Source organism: Anomalospiza imberbis, chromosome 3 (assembly GCF_031753505.1).
Source record: "Anomalospiza imberbis isolate Cuckoo-Finch-1a 21T00152 chromosome 3, ASM3175350v1, whole genome shotgun sequence".
NCBI lineage: Eukaryota > Metazoa > Chordata > Aves > Passeriformes > Viduidae > Anomalospiza > Anomalospiza imberbis.
In genome coordinates this window covers 52,621,808-52,649,158 of record NC_089683.1, presented here as the reverse complement: position 1 = coordinate 52,649,158, position 27,351 = coordinate 52,621,808, and the positions used below count along the sequence as shown (strand labels likewise).

General features: G+C 39.5%; 1 protein-coding gene across 2 annotated transcripts in view; it reads right to left on the bottom strand.

Moving 5' to 3' along the window:
- TPD52L1 (TPD52 like 1) overlaps positions 1 to 8,367 on the bottom strand; it is a 48,958-nt gene extending 40,591 nt beyond the window's left edge. For both annotated transcript variants that reach the window (XM_068184381.1, XM_068184382.1), the window contains exon 1: positions 8,250 to 8,367. In XM_068184381.1, coding sequence (XP_068040482.1) covers positions 8,250 to 8,268 — 19 coding nt within the window. In that variant the 5' untranslated portion in view covers positions 8,269 to 8,367. The remainder of the gene's footprint in view (positions 1 to 8,249) is intronic.
- Between the last annotated feature and the right edge of the window lie 18,984 nt (positions 8,368 to 27,351).

The window sequence follows — 27,351 nt, the reverse complement described above, 5'->3', positions numbered from 1 at the left end:
CAAAACTCCAATCTAGAATCTTTACAGATCACCCAGTGTGAAATAATGCCTGTTTTAACTTCAGTACCTTAAAAAAAGTCTAGAAAATGAGCACAAGACAGTCCTTGTTTTCTCTTCACTCTTCTACTACCTTAAGTAGTAATATTTTACTGAGAACTTGTTGCAAGGGGAACATAACACAACATACTTTTCTGAAATAAACCAGAACTCCAATACTTGCATCTCTGCTAATAGCTTTCATTCACATCTTCATCCCTACTCAACTTAATTGTTGAGTATCCTCTTCTTACCCTCCCTGTCCTTGACTCCTATGCACAGCACATAACCATGACCAAAATACTGCTGCTCCTTTTTCAGGACATGTCCATGCTCCATATTTCTGTGCAGAACTGGACACAGCTGAGAAACCTTCTAATTCTGGATCTAGGTCTAAATCTGGTTCCTATCTTTGAGCCTCTCCCAAATAGGTAAAAACTATTATCATTCCATACTCTTCTTTATTCCTTGTGCTTACTGCAGACTTCATCTATATTGCTGATTATCTGTGCTTCTCTGTTTTCTGAAGCAATTTAAAACCAAGAGAACACATTTTTCCTCCACCTGTAGTATTTGACTTCCAGTTTCCTGATAAAATCTGTTATTTAGCTCTGCAAAGACCTTATTTAAGTCTTCAAGTCTGCATTGTGATTCAGTTTATATGAATGTCTGAATGACATTATTCTGCAGCCTTTTTTTCTTTTTAATCAGTCAGGCTATTCAAGTAATTGCTCCTTCTTCACCGTCATCTTTTCTTTCCTATCAAGAGTTCTGAACCACCTATCTCACTACATGACTAAAGGATTTTCTCTTGCAAGAGCACATGGCTTAACTAGTTCTTCATACGCACATAATAGTGCACAGCACTGGTTAGGTAATGACATGGCAAACATCATTCTCTCTGATTATGACTTTGATTCCTTCCTCCCACAATAATAAGTTAATAGCTGCTATCTACCTAAAATACTTTGAGCACAAGATAATCTTCTGTGCCTGGCATAATTGCCCTTCTAACTCTGTAATGTACATATATTTTACTCGTCTCTAAGGAAAATCTCGATGTGTTTAAATACAACTATCTCTGATCACTTTTAAATGAAACTTTAGCCTGCAACAGCCCAGCATGCACCAGAGAAAGAATATAAAGTATCTACTGCTATATAAACACTTGGTGCAAACACTTTTCACTGGGAAAATCAACACCATATCTATAGGCACTTCACACTTGTATGAGTATCAAAAGTATTTTCCGAATGTAGCTTTAGGTCTCTCTCTGCCTAAAGCACCACTAGTGTTCTAGTTTCTGTGTACTTTTATTATGTTCTTGGTGGACAGCAAGGATAATTGCTGGCTAGAGTACATTAGTGGTGAGAGCAGGACAACTTTACAGAAACCAAATCCTAGAAGACCAACAAAAAAAACCCCAGAAGTATGCATTCTTCTGGACAGCCCTTCTTGCTTCAGAAGGAACTGACTGCTCAAGACATACCATTGCCTTCCATTTCTGGAAATGACACAAGTCATTAGACCTCCATCTGTTCTTTATACCCCCCAGCCAGGTTCTCCGAGCTCCCTGGATTCTCCTTCAGTGACTAGAAATGCAATGATGTAAAAAAAAAAAAAAAAAAAAAATCCAAGAACTGGATTCCTGACTACATAGCTCCTAAGCATCTGGAAGCCTGTTAGTTGGAGAGCAGACTAAATGAGAGAAGCTATTTTATCGGGATACACACACATAACCATGACTTTTCCTTTTCTCTGTAAACATGTCTTTACAAATTTTACTGCTGTATTATTATTTGGTTGCTGTAAAAGACTGGGGGTTTACCTACAAGCATGAGATATTTTTCAACAACCAGCTTACATAAGAAAAAATGACAGGTAATGTGAAGAGAATACAGAAATTCCTAGTATTTTATGCAACTATTTGCAGTGGAATCTTTCTTGTCTGCTTGGGGATCCAATAGTGGGTCCTTCACTTCATCATGCCATTAACCACATGCCATTAATATATGCACAATAATATTTTGGTGGAATAAGTAACAAATGATAAAATAGTTCAAGAAATCTTACACTGAAGTAATTAATTAACAAGAGCAGCCTTTTAGGAGCCCTTTTTATTATCCGGTGATTTAAAATCCTAAAAGCGCAGAAAAGGTTAAATGTACCCAAGCAGGAAAGAGAAAATTGAAGACACTGCAAGAGCTTTATCATCACGGTAGGATGGCACTTCAGGAAGTATCACTTTGTAGTTGTTGCACATTCTTGCACTTGTTTTACACTTTTCAATAAGAACATTTGCAACAAGATCCTCACTGCTGCCATTCTATTTCTCTGTATGAAGTGAAAGAGGGACTGAGAGACAGCACAAGAGAAAGAAAAGGGAGATTCACTGCTAAAGTACAATATAAGCACTTGCTAAATATGTGGTTTGCAATTACTCACCTGCAACACTTAACCACATAATGGATGCAGAAGTATAATCATGATAGATATGATTTTGATCCACGGACCTCAAAGACGGCTAAGTATTATTACCTATGTCCTAAAGAATGAAACAAATCCACTTATATAGTTTTGAAGGGTTTTGAAGAAGGTCAGTGTGACATGATACTAAAATACATATTTGTCAGTCCCTTCTCACCATTTCTCACACAAGATGGGTTTAGAGCATGCAGCAGCCAAAACGCCCATTTTAGACAGTAGTGACATGACTATAGCATACTACATATATAAAATTTGGCATTGAAACTGTGCATTTCTATGAGATACAAATAAAATCAGATAAAACTAGCCTGCCCGATCTCATTGTTATTTATTACCTCAAGAGGTATTTTCTAATTAGAAAGCAAGAATTAATCCTACCCTGACACTTTCTGAGTCAAGGGTTGAGTACATTTATTCTAAATCCAAATTCCAGGATTGCACTAAAACAAGCTACCAATTGATGCATATTTTTTTAATATGGCAACATTCCTTCAAACCCTTTGCAATCTTCAGTCAAGGTTGTGCCACATTCTTCAAGCAGCACATGGCTTAAGCAAAGCACCTCAAAAGTTCCACTCATTTCTCTACTGTACTAGTCAGTGAGGCACATCAGGACAGCATCAGCATACTCATCTTTCCACTAACGCACTTTAGTACACAAAGCAGACTCAGATTATACTTGTGCTGCTTTCTAGAGTTCATACCATCAGACTTTTGAAAATAAGACACAGGAGAAAAAAATAGAGCAAGAATTTTAAAACATGATTTTGGGTTAGATGTCTCTGTTTCAGCATGTTCTACATTTTATGTCCTCATGGCTGCAAAACTGTCAAAGTTAAAAACACTTATAAGATTGGTCCTAGATTTTAGATGAGGTCTCTTTTTTATATCTCATTTCTGAATCCCACAGTACACAGTATGCTATTTTCAGTTCTCAGGTATAGCATGAAACCAAATTTTCTCAGCCTCAGCAAATGGAATTTCAACCTGTGACAAGAGTAATGAAGCTGAAAACAATACAGGTACAAAAATATAAGAGAAGCACTGCATTTGATTTCAGACATTTACTTACTTAAAATCTGATCTACCAAATAACTCATTCCACACGTGCATTTTCTCTCCTTGTAGTATAAAAACCATGAAAGAGCTATTATTTTGAGCTTTGTGCACTGTTATTAAATATTTAAGAATCCTATCATAAATTATAACCCTGCCTTTTTCACTAGACCTCCTCTACATGTGGTCTTTTTAACACAGCAGATGAAACTTCCATCATGCAGTGAAATAAGCAGGTTATCATTGGTTGATTCAATTACTCCAATATCCCCCTGCCCCTTTGCAAAGCCCTCTCTCCTCTCTCCATTGCCCCTCCACAGTGGGGCAATGCTGAGCTCTAGAAGGCAGTACAGAGACAGCACAAACCCCTGGAAAACTGGAGTGAATCCTGATGCCTCAAAATGCACAGGTGGACAGGCACTTCCAATAAAAGTTAACACTAAATCAGCTCCAAACCAGTAGTGGTACTCTGTCCTTAGGGAAAAGGTGAACAATGTAGATCAAAACAATCAGTGCTCCTTGGTAAAGCACCAGACCCAAACACAAGGATAGGGAAGATGCTGTCCTCTCCATCATGACACTGCTTTGGTTGATGGCTACAGCACTGCTGCTGCAGTAAGGTAGCATCACCATGTGCTCTCTATCCCCACCTTCCCACTGCAAGACTGACTCTATCCAGATTCCTATCTGGATTAGTAACCACATGAGTAGCTAGCAAGGAAAGATAATGCTGACCAAGCTGCCAATGCCATTTTAGCAAGTCTTGAACACTGTATCAAGGTAACACAAGTCCTCCTCACCACTGCCTCCCACCACGGAGACTTCAGACCACCTGACTGGCAGGTGCATAGAAGGCAGGTGCCACTGTGGCAGAGAGAGGGCACTGGGCTAATGCTGTGACTTCTGATGATATTCCTCTGATCACAAGCTCCACTCAAATGCATGTGCCAAGGTGCTGCCTCTCTGCTCTGTTACACAGGACAGATGCAGCTGGCTTGAGGATCCCAAAAGGAGTGTGCCAGCTGCACACAGCAGAGGGAAGAAGCGAGGTGCTGCAAGCCTACAAGATAAGGCCTTGAGAAGGAGTCATACAACATCTGAACTAACCACAGCTCTCTCCACAATACCTGGCAGGGGTGAGTGTAGCAACTGCAAGCTATTATGGCTACAATGAACAACTGACTGGGGATGCAGAACATCTGTCAAGAATAGCTCTAAGGAAAAATGCTAGGACAGAGTCATGCCTCTGGGAGTCTGGCCTCCCTTCAGAGGCCAGGAGTGCAAGCAGCTGGCTGAGCTACCTGTGTAGGGAAAAAGGGAGCAGAAAGCTGCACATCAAAGCTTTTTATCAGAGTAAGAATCAAGAGAGGATGTGACAGGGAAAGAGGGTACAACTATATCTGGATGCATGAATAAATGGAGAATTATTGCAAAATAAGAGAAATGTGTAATGAGCAAAGCTCCAGTATTAAAAAGTCACATGGGATCCTCAGATGGGAGACAGAGTAAGATATCCACGGTACTGTCTTTATTACAAGACATTGACAGTTTTAAACTGGAAAGCAGGACTACATGTGATAGTCAGTTAATCTGCATCTGGAGTAGAATGAGTATGATGAGAGGCAAATAGCTTGGATCTTCCTCCCTTTCAAAGAGAAACACTGTTCTTCAGATTTCCAAACTTTTCACTTGAGAAATGACTGGCAGCCATAGCAAGGAAAACAAATATGCTCTTATGAAATTTTTAGCACCTAGTACAAGCCTAGCTGGTGTGTTCCCAAATCAGCTCTTACATTAAGAACAAGAAGTAATCAAAGAGAAAAACACCTAGAGGCTTAAAGATAAAGTTTATATAAAATATTTTTTAAATTGCACATATAAATTTGTTTACATGGAAGATGTGGTTATTTATTTTGAAAATAATTTTAAGATTAATTACTATTACCCTCTGTCTAATTGACTGTCTTATCTAGTTCATCCACATAATGGTGCCAGACACATTCAAAATGTTTAAGTAAAACAGTAATTCTGTTTCAGTCCAAGAACTCTCTCTACTACTTTAAAGTAAGTATCAGAGCAGTTAATTTTCACAGTCTTCGGGGCATGGACAGATACTACGTTGTGCCTTGAACCACCCAGAAACTCATGGAATGTAGCTGTAACCTCTACCCAGTACTTTGATACATTTACATGTAATACTTTTCTTTTGTCCACAGCTGCATTAAGACTCAGGAAGTTAATTTATGCTGCTATATAAAAATGCTGACAAAAAATATTTTTCTGCTGTGGAGAAATCTGTTTTTTATACTTGCATGCATTTCTTGAACATAAAATTGCTCTACTCAGGCATAGCCTGCCTTAAGGACAATATAAAATGGCACAAACAACACAATTATGCTTTAAAATGCATAGCTTTTTCTTTATGTTTTCAGTTGGAATACAATACCCCAGCAGAGCATACTGGAACAAACCATTCAGGATTCATTTCTCTGTGGCCATCTGAAAGTTCTTTAGAAGCAATTAATAAACTCATTCAAAAGTATACACATTTCTCCTCCTGTTTAAGGAGATATTGGAAGTAAAGCAGTCTTTCAAGGAAATTGCTACTGTTTTGTTAGTAAAGTGCTATAACTGTTCTCAGCAAAATGTATAACTGGGATTGAAAAGTTCAGACTTCTGGCTAGTGCTTAGATGTACTTAACTGAATTTGACAGCATTAGACACATACAGGTCAAATTCCTTTTACCAGGAAGTCTCCATAACTGCAGTAGCATGCACTAAATTAAGTCTAGTAGGAAAGGGAGGGTAAAAACAAAGGTTTGCTGGCATGCAAATAGCTACCACAAAAATCTTGGATTGTACTGCTTGTTTAACAAAGCAATACTCTTTTTTTTTTTTCCTCTTAGTAATGGGAGACTGTAGAAATAAAACACACAGGTGAGAAACTGAAGAAAAAAGTGACTCAAGAATTGAATACAGGTAAAATTTTACATTCTCTCACTAGCCAATAGTCATCCAGAAGAAGAATTCATTCAAGACTTTGGGAAATAACAGAGCTGCTGGCCTGAATACACATTAGCAAAACACATTTATTGACCTAAATTTTAACACACACTGAGAACACGTGTGTTTACTCATCTTACTAGTCAGAGAAGGCAAAACATTCACGTGTACATACATCACTATCCAGCTAAGCAGAATCCAATACTGTTTTCCATCAGCTCTACAAAACAAGAAATTATCCAAATTCTGTATCATATGGAGGTCCTGTTTAATGAACAGGAGCTCCCATCATAGTAGCTATACCGATGTATTCAGAAAATTAGTTTAAGTAACAGTCCTATGCTGTAGTCTTAGACTTCTGAAAATCCTGAGAACTGGCCACAGATCTATTTATTTTAGCAGGCAGCTACAGCCATGCATCCATTGGGACAGCACATGCACAATGCTTGCCAGAAAGGCTCTCATTCACAAGCATCATGAACTCCAATTTCCCACTGTATTCCTTTATGTAAAGGAACGCATTTGCAGCCAACATTGCCTCTTTTAAGTGTATTTGTTTAAGGCAGATTTTAACTATACTATTAGGAATTAGGAAGCCTATTTTTTCAGTTAGTTTCAATGAGCATATGTCTCCTGCTTATTTCATCTCCATGTTTTATAGATGACATGAAATGTTTACTAAACATTCTGATTTTGCAGAAATATTTGTACCACCTGCTTAGTCCTGTGTGACAAAGCCACGAGGTTCTTTAGAAAACAGAAGGAAGATTATAAAGGTGAGCAAGACCTGTCTGTGCTAAATCTCTTTGGCTGACACAAACATAATTTGTAACTTGCACGAAAAGTTTCTTCCCTTCTTTGGCCGGCAATTAACTTTATCCAGAGAGAGATGTGAACAGCTAAGTAAGCCGTAACTGTTGCAATAGAATATGCTCACTTAAGATGAATGAATGTCGTGTTTGCAAAGCTGCAGAAATATTTTAGCGGATCCGATTTTAAGCGGCTCTCGGTGGATCCAGAGCTCTGCTGGAAGCCGAATCCCAGGGTCTCTGACGCTGGAGGCGGCTCCCGCCCTCCGGCTGTCTCCGGGACAGGGGTGGTGATGCTGGTCCGGCTCGCACCGTCCCGCTTGTCTCCGGGAGGCAGCGGCTGCAGCCCGACCGGGAGAAGGGGACGGCCAGCAGAGCAAGACACACAAAAACACCTCAACCAACCAACAAACCTCGACGGCACTAACTTAACACAGAGCTGTCAGTCTGATCAGACCTGACCGCGAAACGTCATAAGCCAGCAGGAGGAAAAAGCGGCCGCCAACATCCCAGCCGTAAGGAAAGCCAAGGGCATGCCGGCTCGGGATGGAGGACGGGGCGCAGGGCGAGGACGCCCCGCCGGCCGGGCCGGGTCACGCCGCGTTCCTCGGCCGAGCCTGGGGCTGCCACAGGCGGCGAGCGCCGGGCAGCGCTCACGGGGAGCCGCTCACCGCGCTCCTCTCACCGCCCGTGCCCCGGGCCGCGGCTCCCTCGGGCTGTCCCCGCCCCGGGCACCCCCCGCCCCAGTTCGCGCTGTCCCCGCTTCGGCTCGGCCCTCCCCGAGGGGTGAGCGCAGCTCCGGGCGGCACGGACGGGACCCCGCGCTGCCCCGGAGGGCTCTGTCCCGACGAGACTCACCGCGTGCCTGCGGCTCCATGGCAGCGCGGGGGCTCAGCCGTGCGTGCGGCGCGGAGCCCGCTCGCAGCCCGGCTCGGGCGGCGCTGACAGCCACAGCCGCGGCCGCGCCGCCACCGCCCCCCGCCCCTGCTGCTCCCGCCGCTCCCGCCTCCGCGCCGCGCCCCCTGGCGGCCAGGCCCGGGCGGCGCCGCTCCCGGCCCAGCCGCGTGCCCGCGCCCCTTCCGCCCCGCGCCCGCCCCGGGCCGGGCCGGGCCGGGCCGGCCCCTCGGCGCCTCCGCCGTTCCGCGCCGGCGCCTCCGCACAGCGCCTCCGGCTGGCACGGCTGGGCCCCGCTGAGGGGCGGCGCTCGGCGCTTCCCCCCAGGGGAAGCCAGGAGCCGCAAGGCGCCGGCGGCACGGGCTCCCCACCTGAGCAAAGGCGTACCTGGTGTGTCAGCGGCACAGTGCAGTGAGCGGTCAAGTGCCTGACATGAACGAGTTCATGGCTTATCTGAGTACCTGTGGATGTCAAGTTCTGCTACCTCTTATGGCAGAAGCATGGGAACACATGCAAAATAATGACAGAGCCTACACTATCATGTATACTTAGCAGCTTAAGTAAAAATTATATTTTTTCCCAGCACAAAGGTCTGTATCCTGCTATTACTGTGTGTCGTGACCACACACAGTTCACACTGCAGCACTGATTTACTCTAGGTTTGCCCGTGCCATCATAACTTCCACACTTTGCTACCAGTCCACCTTCGCTCCTGGAAGGGTCCAGGATATTGTTTTAGCAAGGCTGCCTTCTCCATGGCTGATTATCCATGTATTTATCAGTCAGACACTGTATCTAATTTGAGTGTATGATGCAACTTAATGCCTCCAGGACACACTGAGGATGCATAGCTTCTGAAGGCCTGTGCTACTAAAAATTACAAAGCTAGAGAGTAAGGGCACATGAAAGAAGTATTAGGCATTTGTTTGTGAAATTATACAAATGGGTTATACTCTGATTGAAGAAAATTATCTGAAAGAAAATGATTATGTGGTTTGGTCAAAGAAAAAAGACCATTTATAGCTAGAAAATAAGAGTTTATTTTTCCCTTAAAATTCTGTAGCAAAGCATCAAAATTATTTATTTCCCAACTTCTTTTTTTTTTTTTTCAAAAAAAAAGTTAGAAAAATAAGGCCAAAGCAGCTTTAATTTGTACTTATCTAATGAGGTTTTCCTTTAATACACACACACTTGTGGGTTTGAATTTTAATTTCTGTAAGGCATGAATTATCTTTTTTTTCCTAGGCAAACCTCTCTTCATTGTGATTTGACATCTCCTTGAGGTGGAATTTACCACTGACAAAAGCAGAACAGAGGTTGTCAGAAGAATGAATTCCTGCACTCATGTCATTTCAAATGCAGAGACATCTTACCGTGACAAGATTTGAGCTCAGAAATGCTAGCAACTTTACATGAAAAAAACACAAAGCCAAGTCCAGCCACGAATGCATGAAATCCCTGAGAAATTTCTCAGGGAAAAACTGTGAAATTATCAGCATAATTAGAAAATGTACTTTCCTGCAAATATAGGCAGGGCTTTCTAAAGCAGCCTAAGCAGTTCCTATGAAGCATGATGAAAACTCAGCACCCAATCTACTTACAGGGCTACAACCATATTAACAATACTGTTTATGTACAAGCCTAATTATAAATCTTACAGTAGCACATGCTATTCAAATTACTGAACAACAGAAAATTTTACCAGATGCTTATATGCTGAGTTTGATTTATCCTTTACATTTAGATACATGACTTCTTTTTCCACACCAGGAATGCCCTCTACTGTAAAGAAAATCCAACCAGTGTTTTACCTAACAAGTTATGGGGAACAACAAAACCAGTCCTGCATTTAAGAGAGCTATAAATAGGAAAACAAACCTGTAAGTCTTGAGTTCCACAGTAATATGTTCATCGCGTGGCATGTTTGACAGGAAAAAGAAACCAGTCTTTAAAAATATCCTCCTGCAACATGCAGCTAGGAAATCAGCATTTCAAAGGCAGATTTTATTAGGAAATTACTATCCCATTGAAATGATGCAATTTAGTTGTAAAATAGATGATTAATTTTCTACCTACAGTACAACAGGATGCATTTTCATACTGTCCCACATATATCACTGATTTAGTGATATTCCTCATCAAATTTGCCTTGCAAGAGATTTTGTTTCACTTCTATGTCTGAAGAGACTGGCATAATTCAGACTTTGTTTTCTGTCTTGAAAGGGCTCAATCAAGTTGTAGGAGCTTAGTTGTTGCTTGAGAAAGGTCATTGTCTCTCCCATCATGCTGAAATTAAAAACAGTTGTGTTTTGTTTGGTTTTTAAGAGGTCAGACAGAATAAAACAAAAGCCAGATTATTTTGGTTTTGAAACAATTATGTATTATCACACACTTCAGATTACACAATTTTCACAATAAAACAGCAATAGGCTTGAAACAAATGTATCATGTTTATGTCATTGCACTGACTGGTTCTTGTCCTCTAACACAAAAGTGACAACATCTAATCTCGTGCCAGCCTTCAGTAGATGTCTCTCTTCTTGGAGGGAGTAATTATATGCATTTTGGAGATGGGGATTAAGGCAGGATTCTGCATAATAATGAGTATCCTAAACTCTTACTGATTTTCCATGGAAAATAATGGGGAAAAACTACTGAATAATTCACAGGAGTGCAAACCATCTAAATACTGTGAAATACCAGTGGAATTTGTTGGTCCTAAAGGCCAATGATTGTTTAACAGGATGGGCTATGGCATGTGCATACATGCACTTTGCAGAAAAGATGGCAGGCTGCAGTGAAGCACAGCATTCCAGTAGTGATACAAAGTTAGATCTCCAGCAGCAGGTTAAATCTTTGTAAGAATATGCCATGGATGGAAAAACCAAGGGTATGCTCTGTGCCTTCTTCTACAAGGTTCAAAAACCATGTGTTCACACAAGACATTACAATTTATTTCCTTCCATTCAGATGTCATTGAGTTATTTGCCAAATGCTCTATGCTAAATGTTCGGTTCTCAGAATATTGTGGGTTCTGATATTTGAAAGAAATACTGAAAATTAAAATAGAATATGCTCAATCTTTTTAAGAGTTTTTCTTTAACCTTTAGTAAGTTCTTTTGATTTTCCTCTCTTATTCTTTGTATACTTAATGCCTAGGGCAATGTTGCAATTTAGAACATGAAGTGTGAAATGAAGTGTTACTGCAGTGTACAACAGTGACATGTTACTTGCATTGTGTATTTTACAGACAGGGATTGTAGTTTAGCCTACAGTTTCATACAGTGGGGTTTTGGCTCCATGGGTCAAAAGGTACTAGAAAAATACTAGAAAGATGCTAGTAACACTATAAAAAATAACACTGAGCTAAATTATAAAAGTACATTATTAAAGAACAATATTGCACACACTAGACCTTACCATTTAACAGTAACTAAAACTTTTAACTCCATTTTCCACTGGTGCTAGAGTGAGAGGAAACGTGCCTAAAGCATTCCATAAGCTCATGAAGGTAAACTCTGATGAGGACTCAACCACATTCCTCAGGAGATTGTTCCAGTGAATAATTACTCTCATTGTAAAAAATGTCTTATATCAAGATGAAACTGCTCCTGGAATCTCTTCCAAAATCTCTCTCCTTTACCTTCTTTCGTAAACCTAAAAAAATAATGTGTAGCAGAGGACAGGGCTGGGTCTGAGAACATAATGGAAATAAGAAGCATTAAATTAATTTTATCACATATGTGACTACCATAGGACAATATTTTCCTTTACACATGTATCTGATCCATAAGATTATATGAAATCAGAAAAACAGAATTTTGATATTGGTTTAGGAGACATTCTTAAGTTTTCTTACATGCTGTAAGGATGCATATACTAGGACCATGCAAAATTATTTGGAATACAATATAAGCATGTATTTATTTTACCATCATTTATATCATACTACCTGTAACTGGATGTCATGCCAGGCCTGCAGAAGAAGACAAGTTTAACAAAAAAAAAAAAAAAAAAAAAAAAAAGGCTGAACAGGTTGCTCTTTAGTGATTTAATCTGAACTTGAAATTTTAAATTTACATTTTTTTCAGCAGATTTTCATTATTGTCCTAATGGTTCTGAAACTAATTCCTCAATTATCTAAATGGTCTGATGATAAAATAGTTTCATTTTTTCTTTTCCTACCATGAAATGTTTTTTTTTCCTCCATCTGTAACTAACAGAATGTAAGAATGAACATACAAACCTTGTGTGGTATTTTTGAGTGTGCTTAACTTTGTATGAAACATACTCTGTGACAGAATAATGAGCAGAAAATTATTTTATTATTATTGATATGAATTAAAAATATCTGCCTGATTTTTAGACAGCTCTGTTTTCCTTCAAACATCCTGACTTCTCATAAATGGGATTAGTGGAACCGAACTTCGCATCAGCGATCCAGCATTGATCACTATGCTCCTAATGTCAGAGAACCTGAATCAAGATCCTTTTCTGATGCCAACGTCTCTATTAAAATAATAAAGTTCTGTTCATTCATTGAAGTGTCTTTGATAAATATGTAACAAGACTACCAGTGACAGTATTACTCTGTGTTTTTACAATTCACAGAGGTTATTTAGAATATTTTTGAGATGTGAAATACTTTTTTCCCCCATTACTCAACAGATTTCTGGCTATCCTATCAATGGAGTCTTTTCTCCTCTCTCTCAAATGTTTTTCCAGTTTGGCTGGGATGAAAATGGATACTGTGAAGTGAAAAATGGAGGATGAGCAAGTGGGAAGGCACATCAAACTCTTCACCACAATCCAATAAAAAAGAGAGAGAGAGAGACTGAAAATAAAAGTTGGTTCAGACTAGAATTTATACATGAAGTGATTACAAACTGCTGACACATATCCTGGGGCTTGTGGATACCACAGTGTGAGTATGTGTTGTCATTAGGCTTTCAGAACTTTCTAAAAGATATATATACTGCCATAAAATTAATTCCTATAACTTGTGAGATTAAATATTCTATTTTTCAATGTAAAGGCTCATCTCTCATGTTAAAATACAAAAAAACCCCAGCATTTCTAGGCGTAAGTTCATGCCACCTTGACACACAGCTTTAGAGTGATTCAGATGAACTGCAATGGCGAGAGCTCAGAGCTGATTCCCTCATGGCATCTTTCAACACCAGATGGCACACGACTAAACTTAGCTGCCTGAATGGAGGAAGGCAATTAAATGTCTAAACACACATACATAGAACCATTATAGATGTCCAGAAGACCCGAGATACCCACATGAGCTGGCATGTATCACATAGGATCTGTGGGATTTCTCTGAAATGTCATATTGGGACAGCCAGGATACCCTAGGACTTCTAAAATACTAGTGGATATTTAACTTTAAGCACTTGAAATATTCAGTATGGAAGGCATTCAGTTACCTACAGACAAACATCCAATGCCACTTGGGAGTTCCTGGACAGTCTCGGATGCCTTGATAGAGCAGAGATGTGCAGCCCAACCCCAATGTGAACCCTGAACTCTCTGGAGCAGCAGCAGCTCCAGACCAGATGAGACTCCTTGCAATATCTGAAGTGCTCTTCATAAAACTGAATCCTGCTTTGTGCAGCTAGGTGTGGGCTAAATGTCTGTAGGTTGAGTCTCTGTTAAGATGTACTTAATGTCATGTTGTGTTTGTAGAATTGTTGCATGTTCAGCAGGTCTGCCTGACAATGTGCATCCACCCCTGCCAGAATCACCTCATTCCTTTCAAAGAATATCCTTGTCACTATGTAAGCTCTAAGTATCCTGGTTTGTAAGTGAGGTTGCCACTAGGTTTTTGTTCAGATCAGCCGCTAACCTTGCACAACTTCATTGGTGGTGTATGGAGTTTAAAATTTGCTGGGTTTTTAATCCTGAAGCTGTCCACCTCTCCAAGAACATAGTCAACAGCCCTCCTTCAGAAGTAGGGCATGGACATTGCTGCTATACATGTCAGAAACTAAACACCAGGCAATCAGTTTAACTTGCGCAGATGAAAACTTTGTAGAAAGCCATTAACCTGAGGAAAAGGAAACCCACACGGCCCAAGCCTGCACACTGGGATAGACTCACAGGCAGCTGTGAGTCTCCCATGGCTGTGGGAGAGGGAGGTCCTTCCTCAAGTCACCCTCTGTGAAACCTGGAGTGCAATTTATGATTCAGAGGCACATCATCTGATTCTCCTGGTTCATATAGTCTGTTTTTGGAATCCTTTTTGGAGCTCCTCTTTGTTGTACCCATGCACGTCCTTTGGTGAAATTTTGTTCAGGTTTTCCATTTTTTCAGACAGCATTGCCTCTGTGTTCACCAGCACAAGACAAAGCCCAGGGGCTGCCCCAGTGATACTGCAAGCATCAAGTATTTATACCCAGTGATGAGATTCCTCCTGAGCCTTCAAGCTGAACAATTCCAGCCTTCTCAGCCTTTCCTCAAATAACAATCTCTCAATCATCTTCATCATCCGTTGCTCCAATATGTCCATGTTTGCCCAGAACTGGACTCAGCACTCCATGCATGACCTCACCTGTACTAAGCAGAGGGAAGATCAACCCACTTGGCTTGCTGGCACCACTCTACCTGTTGCAGACCAGTGCACCCCAAGTAACTGGCCTCCAGCTGGGCTTGGGCTACTCTCTTTGAACCCTGTCTTTCAGTGAGTTTTGGATCCACCTCTCTGTCCATTGATCTAGCAATGTGCCAATCCTGCTGTGTAACAAACTGTACAATAAACTTCCAAGTTTGGCAAATGATGCAAAATGAAGCTATATTAAGCAAGTTGGCTTGGTGAATCTATATTATAACAATTAAATTTTTAATGGATCAAAATCTATCTTTAATACAGGTAAAATAATCATGATAGATGTGATTTAGTTTTCACTTAGCAGAACAGATGTGGTTTCTCCTGTCTTCTTAAAATGTTTTCTTTACACCCAAAATATAAGAAGCCATTGTAAAAGCAAGGACAGAATTTAGTTTTCACACGTAGCTCAGAAGCAGATTTCTATTGGTTTAGAAAGCACTCATTTCTGTATATGTGCACTGGGAATCTGGTACAAAAGCTATCGCTGAAAAGCATTTAATTCAACTTCTTAAAGGAGGTTCTTCTTTGAAGTGCTATTGATACCGATGGAATGTCTAGCACATGGAATTATTGCTGCATTGCTGGATGCAATACCCATTACTGGGGTTTAAATCCTACATCTCCAGAAGTGGAAGTGCATCCTGCCGTGTGACTGGGAGTGACTGAACCAACCTGGCAACATCCCTGACTATTATCCATATCACCAGGAGAAAAACGTAACATCTCTAAAAAATCGCAGACAGAAACAGATAAGTACTCTATTGTAATGTCCTTACATAGGTATCCATTTAGCATCATGATGCAAAGATATGAATCACACTTCACTGAAAAGTTAGGTTTTAAAAAAAAATTCCAATTTATGTAAAACCCTTAAGATGGATCCTTCTAAAAATGGGAAAAAAACCCTAAGATTTCTTTAAAAGGAGTTCACAGTAAAAAGGACGCCTCTTAAGGATCAATCATAGAATCAGCAAACATGAGAATAAAGTATCATTTCCTTTTCTCTTAAAGAATAAAAGTTAATAAGGAAGAACTGCCATCAATCTATCACAATGAGCAAAGTGTATTCAGAGAATTGGATGCCCAGTTAGAATGACTTCAACCTCCATAAGAGCACAACTGATTCCCAAAATTAGAATGCATTTAAAACTGAGTCCTGTCTCTTTAAAATCTCAACTACTATAAGACAAATCACTTGATATCACATGTTATCTACTCTTGTGCTATCACTCTTTAAAAAAAATTTCTTCCTCTGTGTCAGGTACAGCCATTGCAATTTCAGAATCTCTCTCCTCTTTTTAGAAAGTGGCTGCTCTGCAGCTGTTTGTTGTTCTGCACTTCGCTTTAGCTTGGTAAACATATACTTATAAGAAAGCAGAACAACATCAACACGAAGATTCAAATTGTAGTTAACTGGCAGCTTACCTGTAAGCCATAATTTGGGATGCCACTATTCTGGGATAAGAGGTAGCTTGCTTATTGAAAATCTGCAACATATTCTGACTTCATCTTTTGCTAAGTAATGAGTGGTGGGAAACAGAGGAAATACTGAATAGCTCCTCATTTTTTACCTAATTTATTAAAACAATTAAATCATAGACTCCATATTCTTTTTTGACGTGTCTTTGTACATTGCAGTGTTTTTTTTTAAGCACTTGTTAAGCCACGGCTTTATCCATGTGACAAAGTGGCATCCCTGCATGCTCTTTTGGTTTGGCAAATTCTAAATTCAGGGAGAGTCAAGATGACATGAGGGTCAAGCTGAAGGATGTGTGATCTACAGAACAGATTCCTCTCAAAGGTGTGAAATGAAACACCCTGTTACTCAGACTGCCTACAAAAGCTTCCCGAGGCTCACACGAAGCGGTTTTCAGTGCAGCCTGCCTGTGCTCCAGCTCAGAGGGACTCGAGCCAGTCCTGCACTGAGCCCCAGCCAAACAGCTGAGCTGGAGGCAAGGTCCATTAGCTTGGACTCAGGGCTGTGCCAGCGTGGGGATCCATGGCTCCTGCTTGCGAGTCTGGCGTTTGGGTGGAGCTGAGACACCGCTGTTGGCAGAGCAGCGCTGCCATTGCTCAGATCATCTTCCCTGCTGATAACAAAGCCTGCAGCAAGCCTACCTCTTCCCCACCAAACGTGGTGTTTGGGAGGATGACAGCAGAGTGCTGCTATCAATCACTCTCTTATGAGTAGTGGCAAGGCCTCTACAAGGGAATTACACCAAAATATTATTGAAGACTTCATGAAGCTCAATGCATCTCCCTTGTCTCTCTCCCCATTATTCCCTCATAAATGTCTTTTTTTTCTTCTATGATACTTTGACACGGCACTTGTGTATTTTGGTCCCGATTAATCATTAAGGAGTAACGTTTTGTTAACTACCACACTTCTCTGCATTTGTACTTGGGATTCTAGGACCTAACACTGGGACAAACAGTGAGAGGGTTTAGTGCACTTCTGCATACTGCTGGAATCACTTTCCTATTTCTCTTTGAGCACATTATTTCCCGAAGCTGGACAAGCTACTACAATCAAGTGCATCCAGTACTTAAAAAAAAAAAAAAAAAAAAACGACAATTTGGGAAAAAAATTTCTGCATGTAACATCCTAAAATTTGGTCAAGATGGCACAAAAGGCTCTTCAAATTTCCCTTCCCCTTTTTTGGAAGTCCAAGACGTATACAAAAAGCATAATGTTACAAGCTATGGATACAGGAAGATGCTGGGCATCCTGATTTTCAAGGAGTCTGCTGCCGTCTGCAAATGCTCTACCCTTCCCATTATGAGAATCCCGGTTTGGGCTTTTGGTTGGTTTGTGGGTTCTTTGGTTAGTTATTTGGTTTGGTTTGATTTAGGATTTTTTAAGAAGAAGAAGGTCTTTTTTAAATCTTTACTTGATAAGCACACACTGACCAAATTAAAAACATTTATGTGACAATCAACCAGAATAATTATAGATCATTTTACCCCAGAGGTAGGTCTATTATTTATTTGATCAAGTATGCTTATATTAAGTTTTATCTGTACTAAAGCTGGTACTAATTGAAATGATGCATGATTGCAGCATAATTTAAAATCTCTTCAGATTTCAGAATTGGGTTTGGCCTAGCAAAAAACATTGTTGCTGTTATTATTTTAGAACCAAATGAATTGTGCTCTTTTAAATTCTGTATTTGATTTTTACTCAATTTACCTGCCTACAGTAGCCTCTTTTGCAGACTGCTTTTAACACTGGCTGGCCTCATTCAATCCTATTCAATGGCCAGAAAGAAAAAGCTAAGCAAGTCTCATAACAATGCAGGTTACTACTTCTGCTTCCATTTTATAGAACAATTGTTTTAAGACATCACCAAGGAGAATAATAAAAAAGTTCATACTAGCTTCTGTGCTAAAGTGAACATTATTTCTATGCTGATCGCATGTAAATAGCCTCAACTTCAGTAATTTAGACTGAAAAATACTGAAACTGATTGCCATGATATATTAGTGGAAACAATGACAGATCCAACTTGATTTGCTGGAAATAAAAACATTTAATTCAGTACTTTTCCTGATAAAACCTCAAAAACTTTTTTTAATAACCTTGATAAAATATATTCAAAAGTCTCTTTAGGCTCCTTTCTAATACACAATTACATCATTGTTCCCTTTTTTATTACTGAGACTGCTATGAAGGAGCAATCCACCGTTTTACCACTTGATGGTGCCAAGTGTTTTGCACAATCAAAGATAATAACACTTTAAAACCAGGCCATCTTCTGAAAGAGTTTAAGTAAAAGTTTGAATTGTATTTGCTGTTCATGGGAAACATGAATTTATCATTTGATATCAGGGCTATTTAAAGATTAGGCATTATCATTCACTTACTGTAAATTCAGCACTGAAAATTGTTTTTAAATGTGTGTATCTTGTGTATATTTTGTATGTGTTTGTCTGTGTGTGTCTTAAATATCAGCACAATCTGCCAGCAATTTCTCTAGCCTCCGTCTCTGTGACGTTGAGCTATTTGGTGTTTACATCCTCTAGGTAAGGACAACTAGGCATGTACAGATCTCCAGCGTGCTCCTTTTTCCCATACACATCCCTGCAGTGTGTCTACTCCATAGTCACCTCCTTTCACGAATCACCATCATGTCCTTGTCATTTGCAGCACTCTCATTTATATTTGAGTCCAGGATAAAATTAGCTGAGCAGGTTGACTCAGCAGTGAAATGTGACTGACTCATAGGGCTTGGCATAGGATCACCATGAGCAGAATTTGGCAAGAGCAAGCACAAGATTGTTCAGGGGGCTCTTAGCTTTGGTTTGCATAGAGAATTTTGGTAGGATTGATTTGATATTTAGGACAGTGAGCTATGATAATGCTTAGCAGCAATTCAGCATCAGAAGATGAAAAATAATTAGAAAGGATATGGGTGGAGGTCTGTGCTTGTTCTTTAGGACTTGGGTGTAGTGAAAGACAGTGGGGTGAGAGAAGGCACTTGTACGCACTTGTGCCAAGGAGGCTGCAGGCAGAATTTACAGGCAAGTTGACATTTTGGTGTAGTGTGGCTGACTTTGAAGAGGTTATAGGAAGGAGATTACCAAGGTGCTGCTACTGCTAACCTTTTGCACATAGCATTTTTTAGGGCACAGAGGAAAGACCTCCACTGGCTTGCTCTGCTTCAGGATGGATGTGAACAACATGCTGTATGTTTATAAACTCCTCTTGAATACTAATTTCCCTAAGGGAAATGAAGTTAATTATGAAGTTGCAGTAAACATTCTGTGCAGGTCTCCTTTACAGCCCACAAGGATGGGCTGTATGCTTATGGAGGCTATATGCTTAAAAAGGTCTGTGGGTTCCTTCTTGAGAGTATGAAAGAGGGAGAAAATCCAGGTTGACTTGCAAAGGGAAACTGAAACGTATGATAAACGTAGGATGAAAAAGTGTAAGGAGGGAAACTGCAGAAGGCATCTGTCTCAAGGACACCTTGTATATGTTAGGAAGCTGTTTAGTTGCAAGAGAGTTACACCCAGGTGCAAGATGAGGTGTTGAGTGGGCACCATTCCATGCACTTGGGCAATTACTACCAGTCCTGTGAAAGATGTCATATGACTTACTGCAGTTGGGCAAAGGGATTTAGCTACACTTTCTGACATCTGTGCTATAGTAGAAGTGTCTCAGCCATGTCTCTGCAATCATCTTCACTCTTGCTTAATTTCTGATCTCCTGGTTAGCTTCTGATCAGAGTGAGATGCTGGTGTCAGAAGCTATGTTCAAAAATGCAAAAAACTTATACAATTTTTAGAGTATTTGCAAAAGCTGTTTGCATAATAATCTCATTACTATTATGCACGGCATCTATCTGCTACTTTTGTATTTTTAATTTGATTCACAAAAGTCTAATTGAATCATATTAAACAGTGCCTGTCCTCAGCCAGTGCTCCAACCCAAGAACTTGAATACATAAGCTTGTTAGAGCACAATTAGAATCAAATTGTGAAATCACACATCTGCCTCTCCAACTCCAACATGCTCACAAAAGCACTTTTCAAGGCAGGTTTTTCCTGGAAAACAGTTCATGCTTCCAGCTGCTCAGTTCCAGTTTTTCAGCTGTTGTGCTGAAAAGAGAACATAGTAATTAAAAGTTCAATTCACACTATTCTATTGAAAGAACATTTCTGTCTTCTGTGGCAAGACCTCAACTGTTACCACTCCTCTTTCCAATTCTCACTTTTAGCACCCATCTGTTTAGCTGGGATGGGCTCCTGGTTTCAGCCTAGCACTGCTGACACGCCCTGACATGTAAACGTGCATTCCCAGCTAATAAACAGACATGTCCTAATCTTAGGTCAGCTATGGTGGGAAGGATTTATTAGCATACATTGCCACACCACAGTTGCACATACAGTTCAATACAGCATTGTTGCCAGTGCTGCTACTTAAATGTGTGTGAGAATTAATGCATGAGACTGCAATCAGATGAACATGATTAAAAATTGGCAATACTTAACAGGATTCAAATTATACACATACATATATATATAAAATGTACATAGCAATATATGCTTTAATATAATAACTAGTACTGCAATTTGTAATAATGAGTATTTGTTTATGTGTATATATGTATATAAGCTAGAGGGAAAATAATTTGCATATAAAAATACATAATTTGATTATTTTACTGTTTTACATATATGTGAAAACCAACCAAGTGAAACAAACCACTCAATCTAGAAGCTTGGCTATACATATATGTCCACAATGTCAATAAGCAGGCTGAATTTTTTTCTGATGAGTTAACTTACTAGTGTGGGTGGAGAAAACGATAGGATAGGAATTTTCCTTGTGAAAAAAAATCTGCTGTTTAGTTTTCAAGGTGCATAAGAAGTCAGTGAATGGGTGAAAGTGGAACATTTTGAGTCATTTAACAAGTAGGATTTGAAAACTGATTGAATAGAGACGAACACCAGAACTGTGAAAAAGGCCTAAGAAGGACCCAAGCCCTTTCCCAGCTGGGCATATATCAGAAGTTCACTTTCTGGTATTTAGAGGGAAGATTCTTTTCTCTTACCAGAATATTTAGCTTCTGTCTGGTGCATAGTTTCTTGCAACTCTTTTGGAAGCAATAATCAAGAGGGCTCTTCACTGCTGGAGATGGTAGACTAAAATAGAAAGAGTAACTGCTATAATTAGAGCTATTCCTCAGATTATTGTATTGAGGAGACAGGACATATCTATATATAAGCTTAAAAAGTGAAAGTAAAGTCTATAGTTGAGGAAACATGGAGCAATAAAGAATCTAAAAAAAAAAAAAGAAAAAAGAAAATTGCATCAGAACTAAATTTATTTTCCAGAAGGAAGAAAAAAGTTAATCAGGAAGAAATTGAAACAATCTCCTAGATTCTAGAGTCTCTTCACCCTGTCTGGCAACCTATCCAGATCTCAATTCAGTACAGACTAACTAGCACTCAGGAATGAGACCTTGGTGTTTGAGTGGGACTTTCAAAGAACTTTCACTTTCTAACTCAGTAGCAGTCAAAAAAGCCAGCCATGCATGAAAAACAAGAAAGCCATTATAAGAGTCCATAATTTCCCAGATATTCAGGACCTTGTGTGTGTCTCATCTATGTTCTGTACCACCTATCTCAAAAACAAACAAAAAAAAAGTAGAACTGGAAAAGGACCAGAGAACAGCAATGAGAACAGTCAAAGTATTGGAAGCATTGCTGCTGTGTGAGCAGCTCACCGGCTAAGGCTCTTTAGCTTGGAAAAGAGATGTTGGGTGAGGGAGAACAGGGAGAATTTTACATAATGTTATATGAGCAGGGGCATACAAGTCTCTCAACATGGAGGCAGTGGGCAGGGGCTGACAGTTCACTGTCTCTTCCTATACAGTGCATATTGGATTCTAGTGGTAATTCCAAATTAAAAGAAAATACTGATTCAGGTAATGTGTGCTAACTTTGCACCTCCCTTGCTGTGGAATATTGTGATTAATAAAAATCTGCATTTATTTAAAAGTTATTGGGAAATTTCATTTAAAAATACCTGTAAGGCAAACAAAACACAAAAAATACCACTTCTTCCCCAGCAGATCCTGCAGAGCCTCAAAGAGTGCTTAAAAGCCCTGACACTATTCAAGTTTTGTGTTACCACATTTTGTTTGATCCAGCACAGCTGCTGTCACAAGTTCCCAAGGACCAAGTATTGATTCAGGAACACTGTTGTGAGCTACTAGGAGAACATTACAGGGTCTGGAGGATCAGAAATCTGCCTCACTGTTCTCTTTGTGCTGTCCTAACATTCACAGTCTGATGCGAAATATTTGACACTTCCAACTGAAAGGTAGAAAGGGACTGAAAATCTGTTAGAAAAATGACATGTGAGAGACCAAGAATTAGAAGCAAATATGTTGCCGTCTGGTAGCAAAACAGAGGATATTTATGATCAGTGGAGAGATCAGTTTACTAAAATGTAAGTGGTCTGTCAAATTGTGTGTGGGAGAGGGAGATAATGAAAAAAGGCATTTGTGAGACTGAAAAAAGTATTTATCATCTACAATTTCCGTCTGGCTATTAACACACTCTTTTTGGTGTTTTTTCTGCTGAAAACCACACTCCTTTTGCTTTAGTTCCAAATGGAAGTTGTCAGCTTGAGATCATAGTGCCTAGAAGAAAATATTTAGTGTTTTATGGTGGAAGTTTAATTCATCTCATTAACTGAATGTTTCCATGCAAGAAGTCAGCCATCTGCCTTATTGTCTCTGAGGTCAATATATTAATAATCTTAAAAATTATATCATAGTGATTAAAAATGCATTCAGAAAGAAATTTGCACACTTGGTGTCTGATAGCATTCCACAAAGTCAGCCTCAGACTGCTATCACCTTCTTGCTGAAAGCAGTATGTCCAGACATGCTTTCATCTACATCAGACATGTATAATTTACCTAAAAATATAATTTTAGACATAACATCAGAACATATCACTCTAAAAAAATCTGTCTGCCAAGACAATTTTTTAGAATGGATAATGGAATGCTACATAATTTGCTTTTTCACCTTCTAAAAATGCTGGGCCATTTTCAGCTGGCCTTGACTGTTATGCTTGTTTATTCCTAGTTGCTGCTACATAACTCCTATCTAAAAACCTCTCCTGGCTCCTAGTAGTCCCTCTAGAAAGATCCTGATTATTCAGGGTGAATTGGATTGGGACTCATTTACATTCCATGGGAGGTAATGCTAACTTCAAGTACCTTTGAACACATGAACAATAAAATGGAGAGTATGCATCAGGCTAAACTCAATTTTGAAAATATAATTATAGCCCATTATTTTGCAAAAAATCTTTCAAAGATGTGCGCTTTACCACCCACTTTCAAGCAGTTCTTTGCCCTTTAATACGGAAGTTTGGGCAGCATTTTTCAAACACATAAGGCTGATGCTAGGCTCCCAAGTACATGGCATCTTTTCAAAAATAGTTTGCATCCATCAAATCCACTGAGATCAGTCATATAGTGACCCTACCCCATTTCAATGCCTTTCTGAACAGCACTCTAGTCACCATGTGTAGTCCAATTTAGTTTTCTGTTCATGAGAAAAGTGTACAATATTCTTAAGTGAAATGGCTGCATTTTTTCCTTTTCATTACATGAAAAACATCTCATAAAAATGCCTTAATTTGATTTATAATAATGAATATGCTTGATGTGCTGTTCTTCTCCAAGATAATTTGTTAACAGCAAAAATTTCTTAAATGCCTGGTCACAGAAGAGCATGTCCTACAATATTGTTTTAATGTGATGTAAACCACTAAAACACAATAAATGTAATGCCACATCTCTTAACCCAGTTGATCAAGTCCCTCTTCTGGCATGGTGGGCTGTCAATAAAATAAGCAGGTATGAATGTGAGAGATTTAGCAAAATGAAGTGCTTTGTCTCCTAAGGCTTCATATATTTGCGAATATAACCAGACTGAATAAGAAAGCTTTTCCCACATTTAGTTTATATCAAACTATATATGGAATATATAATGATAATGATGATCATTATAATGATAATAATAATTTATATGGAATATATAATGTACCTATATACAGAAAAAGGGCTTTGAAAGTGAACTCTTATCTTACTGGTTTTAGCATCTATCTAGGTAAGAAGACAGACTTTGGTGAACTGCATGGCCTAAACAAAATGATAAACTGAAGGATAAAAGCACACAGTTAAGCTTAGCAGACATGCAATAATTTGAAACTATTTTAATAAGTTCTTAGAATTAGACATCCTTTTAAAGCAACTTTTTTACCATTAAAAAATATCCAAAACATCACAACTCAAATATTTTAGGCTAGACCATTTACAGAATAAATCTAACCAACACAAGAGTAGATCCATGGCTTTTTTATTCTGCACAACTGTGATGATTTAAAGTTAAGTTTGCTAATTATTTTTTCACTTGTTATATAAATGCCACATTTTTTTTAAATGTAAAAATAAAGAAAATTTATTGCATTGAATAAAAAATGAAAAAAAAAATTATTTATTTTTATTAGCAGTTTTCTATACCCTTCCCTAGCAATTGTTTGGCTGGTGGCACACACAGCACCAGAAGGAGATTTGAAAATTCCAGTTACAGGAAATTTTTGCTGGAAATTCATTGTAGTTTCAGACTCAAAACTTGAAGAAATATAGTCTCCAATAGTCAGGAAATATCTGGTCAAAATATCAGTATCTCTATCAGTACTTTTTCATTTCTCTTCCTAGCTTCAGAATTTGTTCTGTGTTTGTCCATGCACCTCTTCTCATCTTTATACTTTTTCATACCTGCTTCAAGTAGCCTTATCCAACATACAGGTCGTTCACTTTCCATGAAGCAATTACCATTGCTGTGCTTTAATATTAATGTTCAAAAAATGAAATCTCACATTGAAATTAAAGGGAAAACCTTACATCTGCACATATGAAAATCTCCATTTTTTCCTGGGATTCCAAAGAAATGAGGCTTAGAACACTACATTGTGCGATGGCCTAGAGCAACCACGCTCAAACAGGATGTTTGAAAATCAGTACCTGGACAAAGGCAACTGAAGTAGGAGTGCTTCAGCTGGGAAAAAGAGTGAAGCACCCAGTCACCACTTCCTGATGGGCAGCCAGCCTATCTGACAGCTCCTGGAAATTGGTCTGGCAACCACCACAGTTCTAGAAGATGATCAACTGGCACCTATGTGATTTGGAAAAAGGTAGAGCATGTGATAATTCTTGCTTAGATAGAGATGGGGAGAAGGCACTGTGTCAGAATTTAGGGAACACTGGGCAGAGCAGAGACATTTAACAGAGAGAGGTAAGTTCATATAGGCTGTACCAGCTGAAGATAGGTTATAATAGAAGGGCACAGAAAATAAATTCACAAGGAAACAGACTTCTAGTTTTCCTATTCATGGAACAGCTAATTTTAATTTTAAATATGGTATGCCTAACAAGCTCAGTAGCCAGCAGAAGCAATGACAGGACTCTGCTTTTAATCACTGAGTTGTATAAAAGTTTTTGTGCACATCAGTCTAATGTGGTCAGTCTTTAAGCTAAACAATGTACATTTCTTGTCAGATGTGCCTTCACGTCAGCAGTTTTCCTTTATCTGGTACTCCTATTTTTCTATCATCTTTATAACTGAGAAAACTTTTTTTAGTTCTTGTTTCACTTTTTAATATACACAAATTCAAATCAACAACCACCTTCCAGGACCTTGTTCTTATCTTAAAGGAGGTAGACAATCATTATATAAAAAGGCAATTACTAAAGCAAAGAAATACATTTGCACATTGGAATGCAGATAATTCAGTGCCAAAGAATGCCATTGAGATAAGCAAATTAGCAAAAGAGTAATAATAAAAAATCCCTAGAGGTGTACACGAACAATAAAATAGGCAGGTAAATTATTTTACTGCAGTTCTTTTGTTATGCAGCATGACAAACCAGCAAGGAATGAATAATGCTGTTGGTTTGCTGTTATTATCTACCCATAGATGAGAAGATATCACAGAATAACAGAATGGGTCAGATTGGAAGGGACTACAATGGGTCATCTGGTCCAACCTCTCTGCTAAAGCAGGGCCATCCTAGCGCACACGGCACAGGATCGTGTCCTGATGGTTCTTGAACATCTCCAGTGGGGAAGACTCCACAACCTCTCTGGTCAACCTGTTCCAGTGCACGGCCACCTGCACAGTGAATAAATGCTTCCTAATATTCAAGTGAAAGCGCCTATGAATCTGGTTTTGCCTGTTACCTCTTGCCCCGTTGCTTGGCACCACCAAGAGCTTGGTTCCATTCTCTTGGCACGCTCCCTGCAGATACTGACAGACGTTGATGAGGTCCCTCCTTCTCACTTGTCTCTTCTCAAGGCTGAACAGGCCCAGTTCCCTCAGCCTGTCCTTATAAGAGAGATGCTCCAGTCCCTTAATCCCCTTTGTAGCCCTCAGCTTCACCTGCTGCAGGAGCTTCAGCTCCTCAGCTTGTGCTGAGGAGGCCAGAATTGCACACAGCACTCCAGATGTGGCCTCACCAGGGCTGAATACAGGGGGGGATCATCTCCCTCAACCTGCTGGGAATGCTCTCACCGCAGGATACCACTGACCACTTGGGAACAGTGCTGGTTCATAGGCAGCTTGTTGTCCACCCGGACATCCAGGTCCTTCTTTGCAGAGCTGCTTTCCCATCAGTTCAGCCCTCTGCCTATACTGGTGTCTGGGGTTATTCCTCCCCAGGCGCAGGACCCTGCATTCACCATTGTTGAATTTCAGATGGTTAAAAAAAAAAATATATATATATCAGTACATTATAACATAAATTGCTACATATTACATACATACTTTAAAAAAGTAAGAGAGCAAAAGCTTTCATAACATATGCATACACATAATAAACTGAAACATGTAAATGTATTTTTCTAAATTCTGTCTTAACAT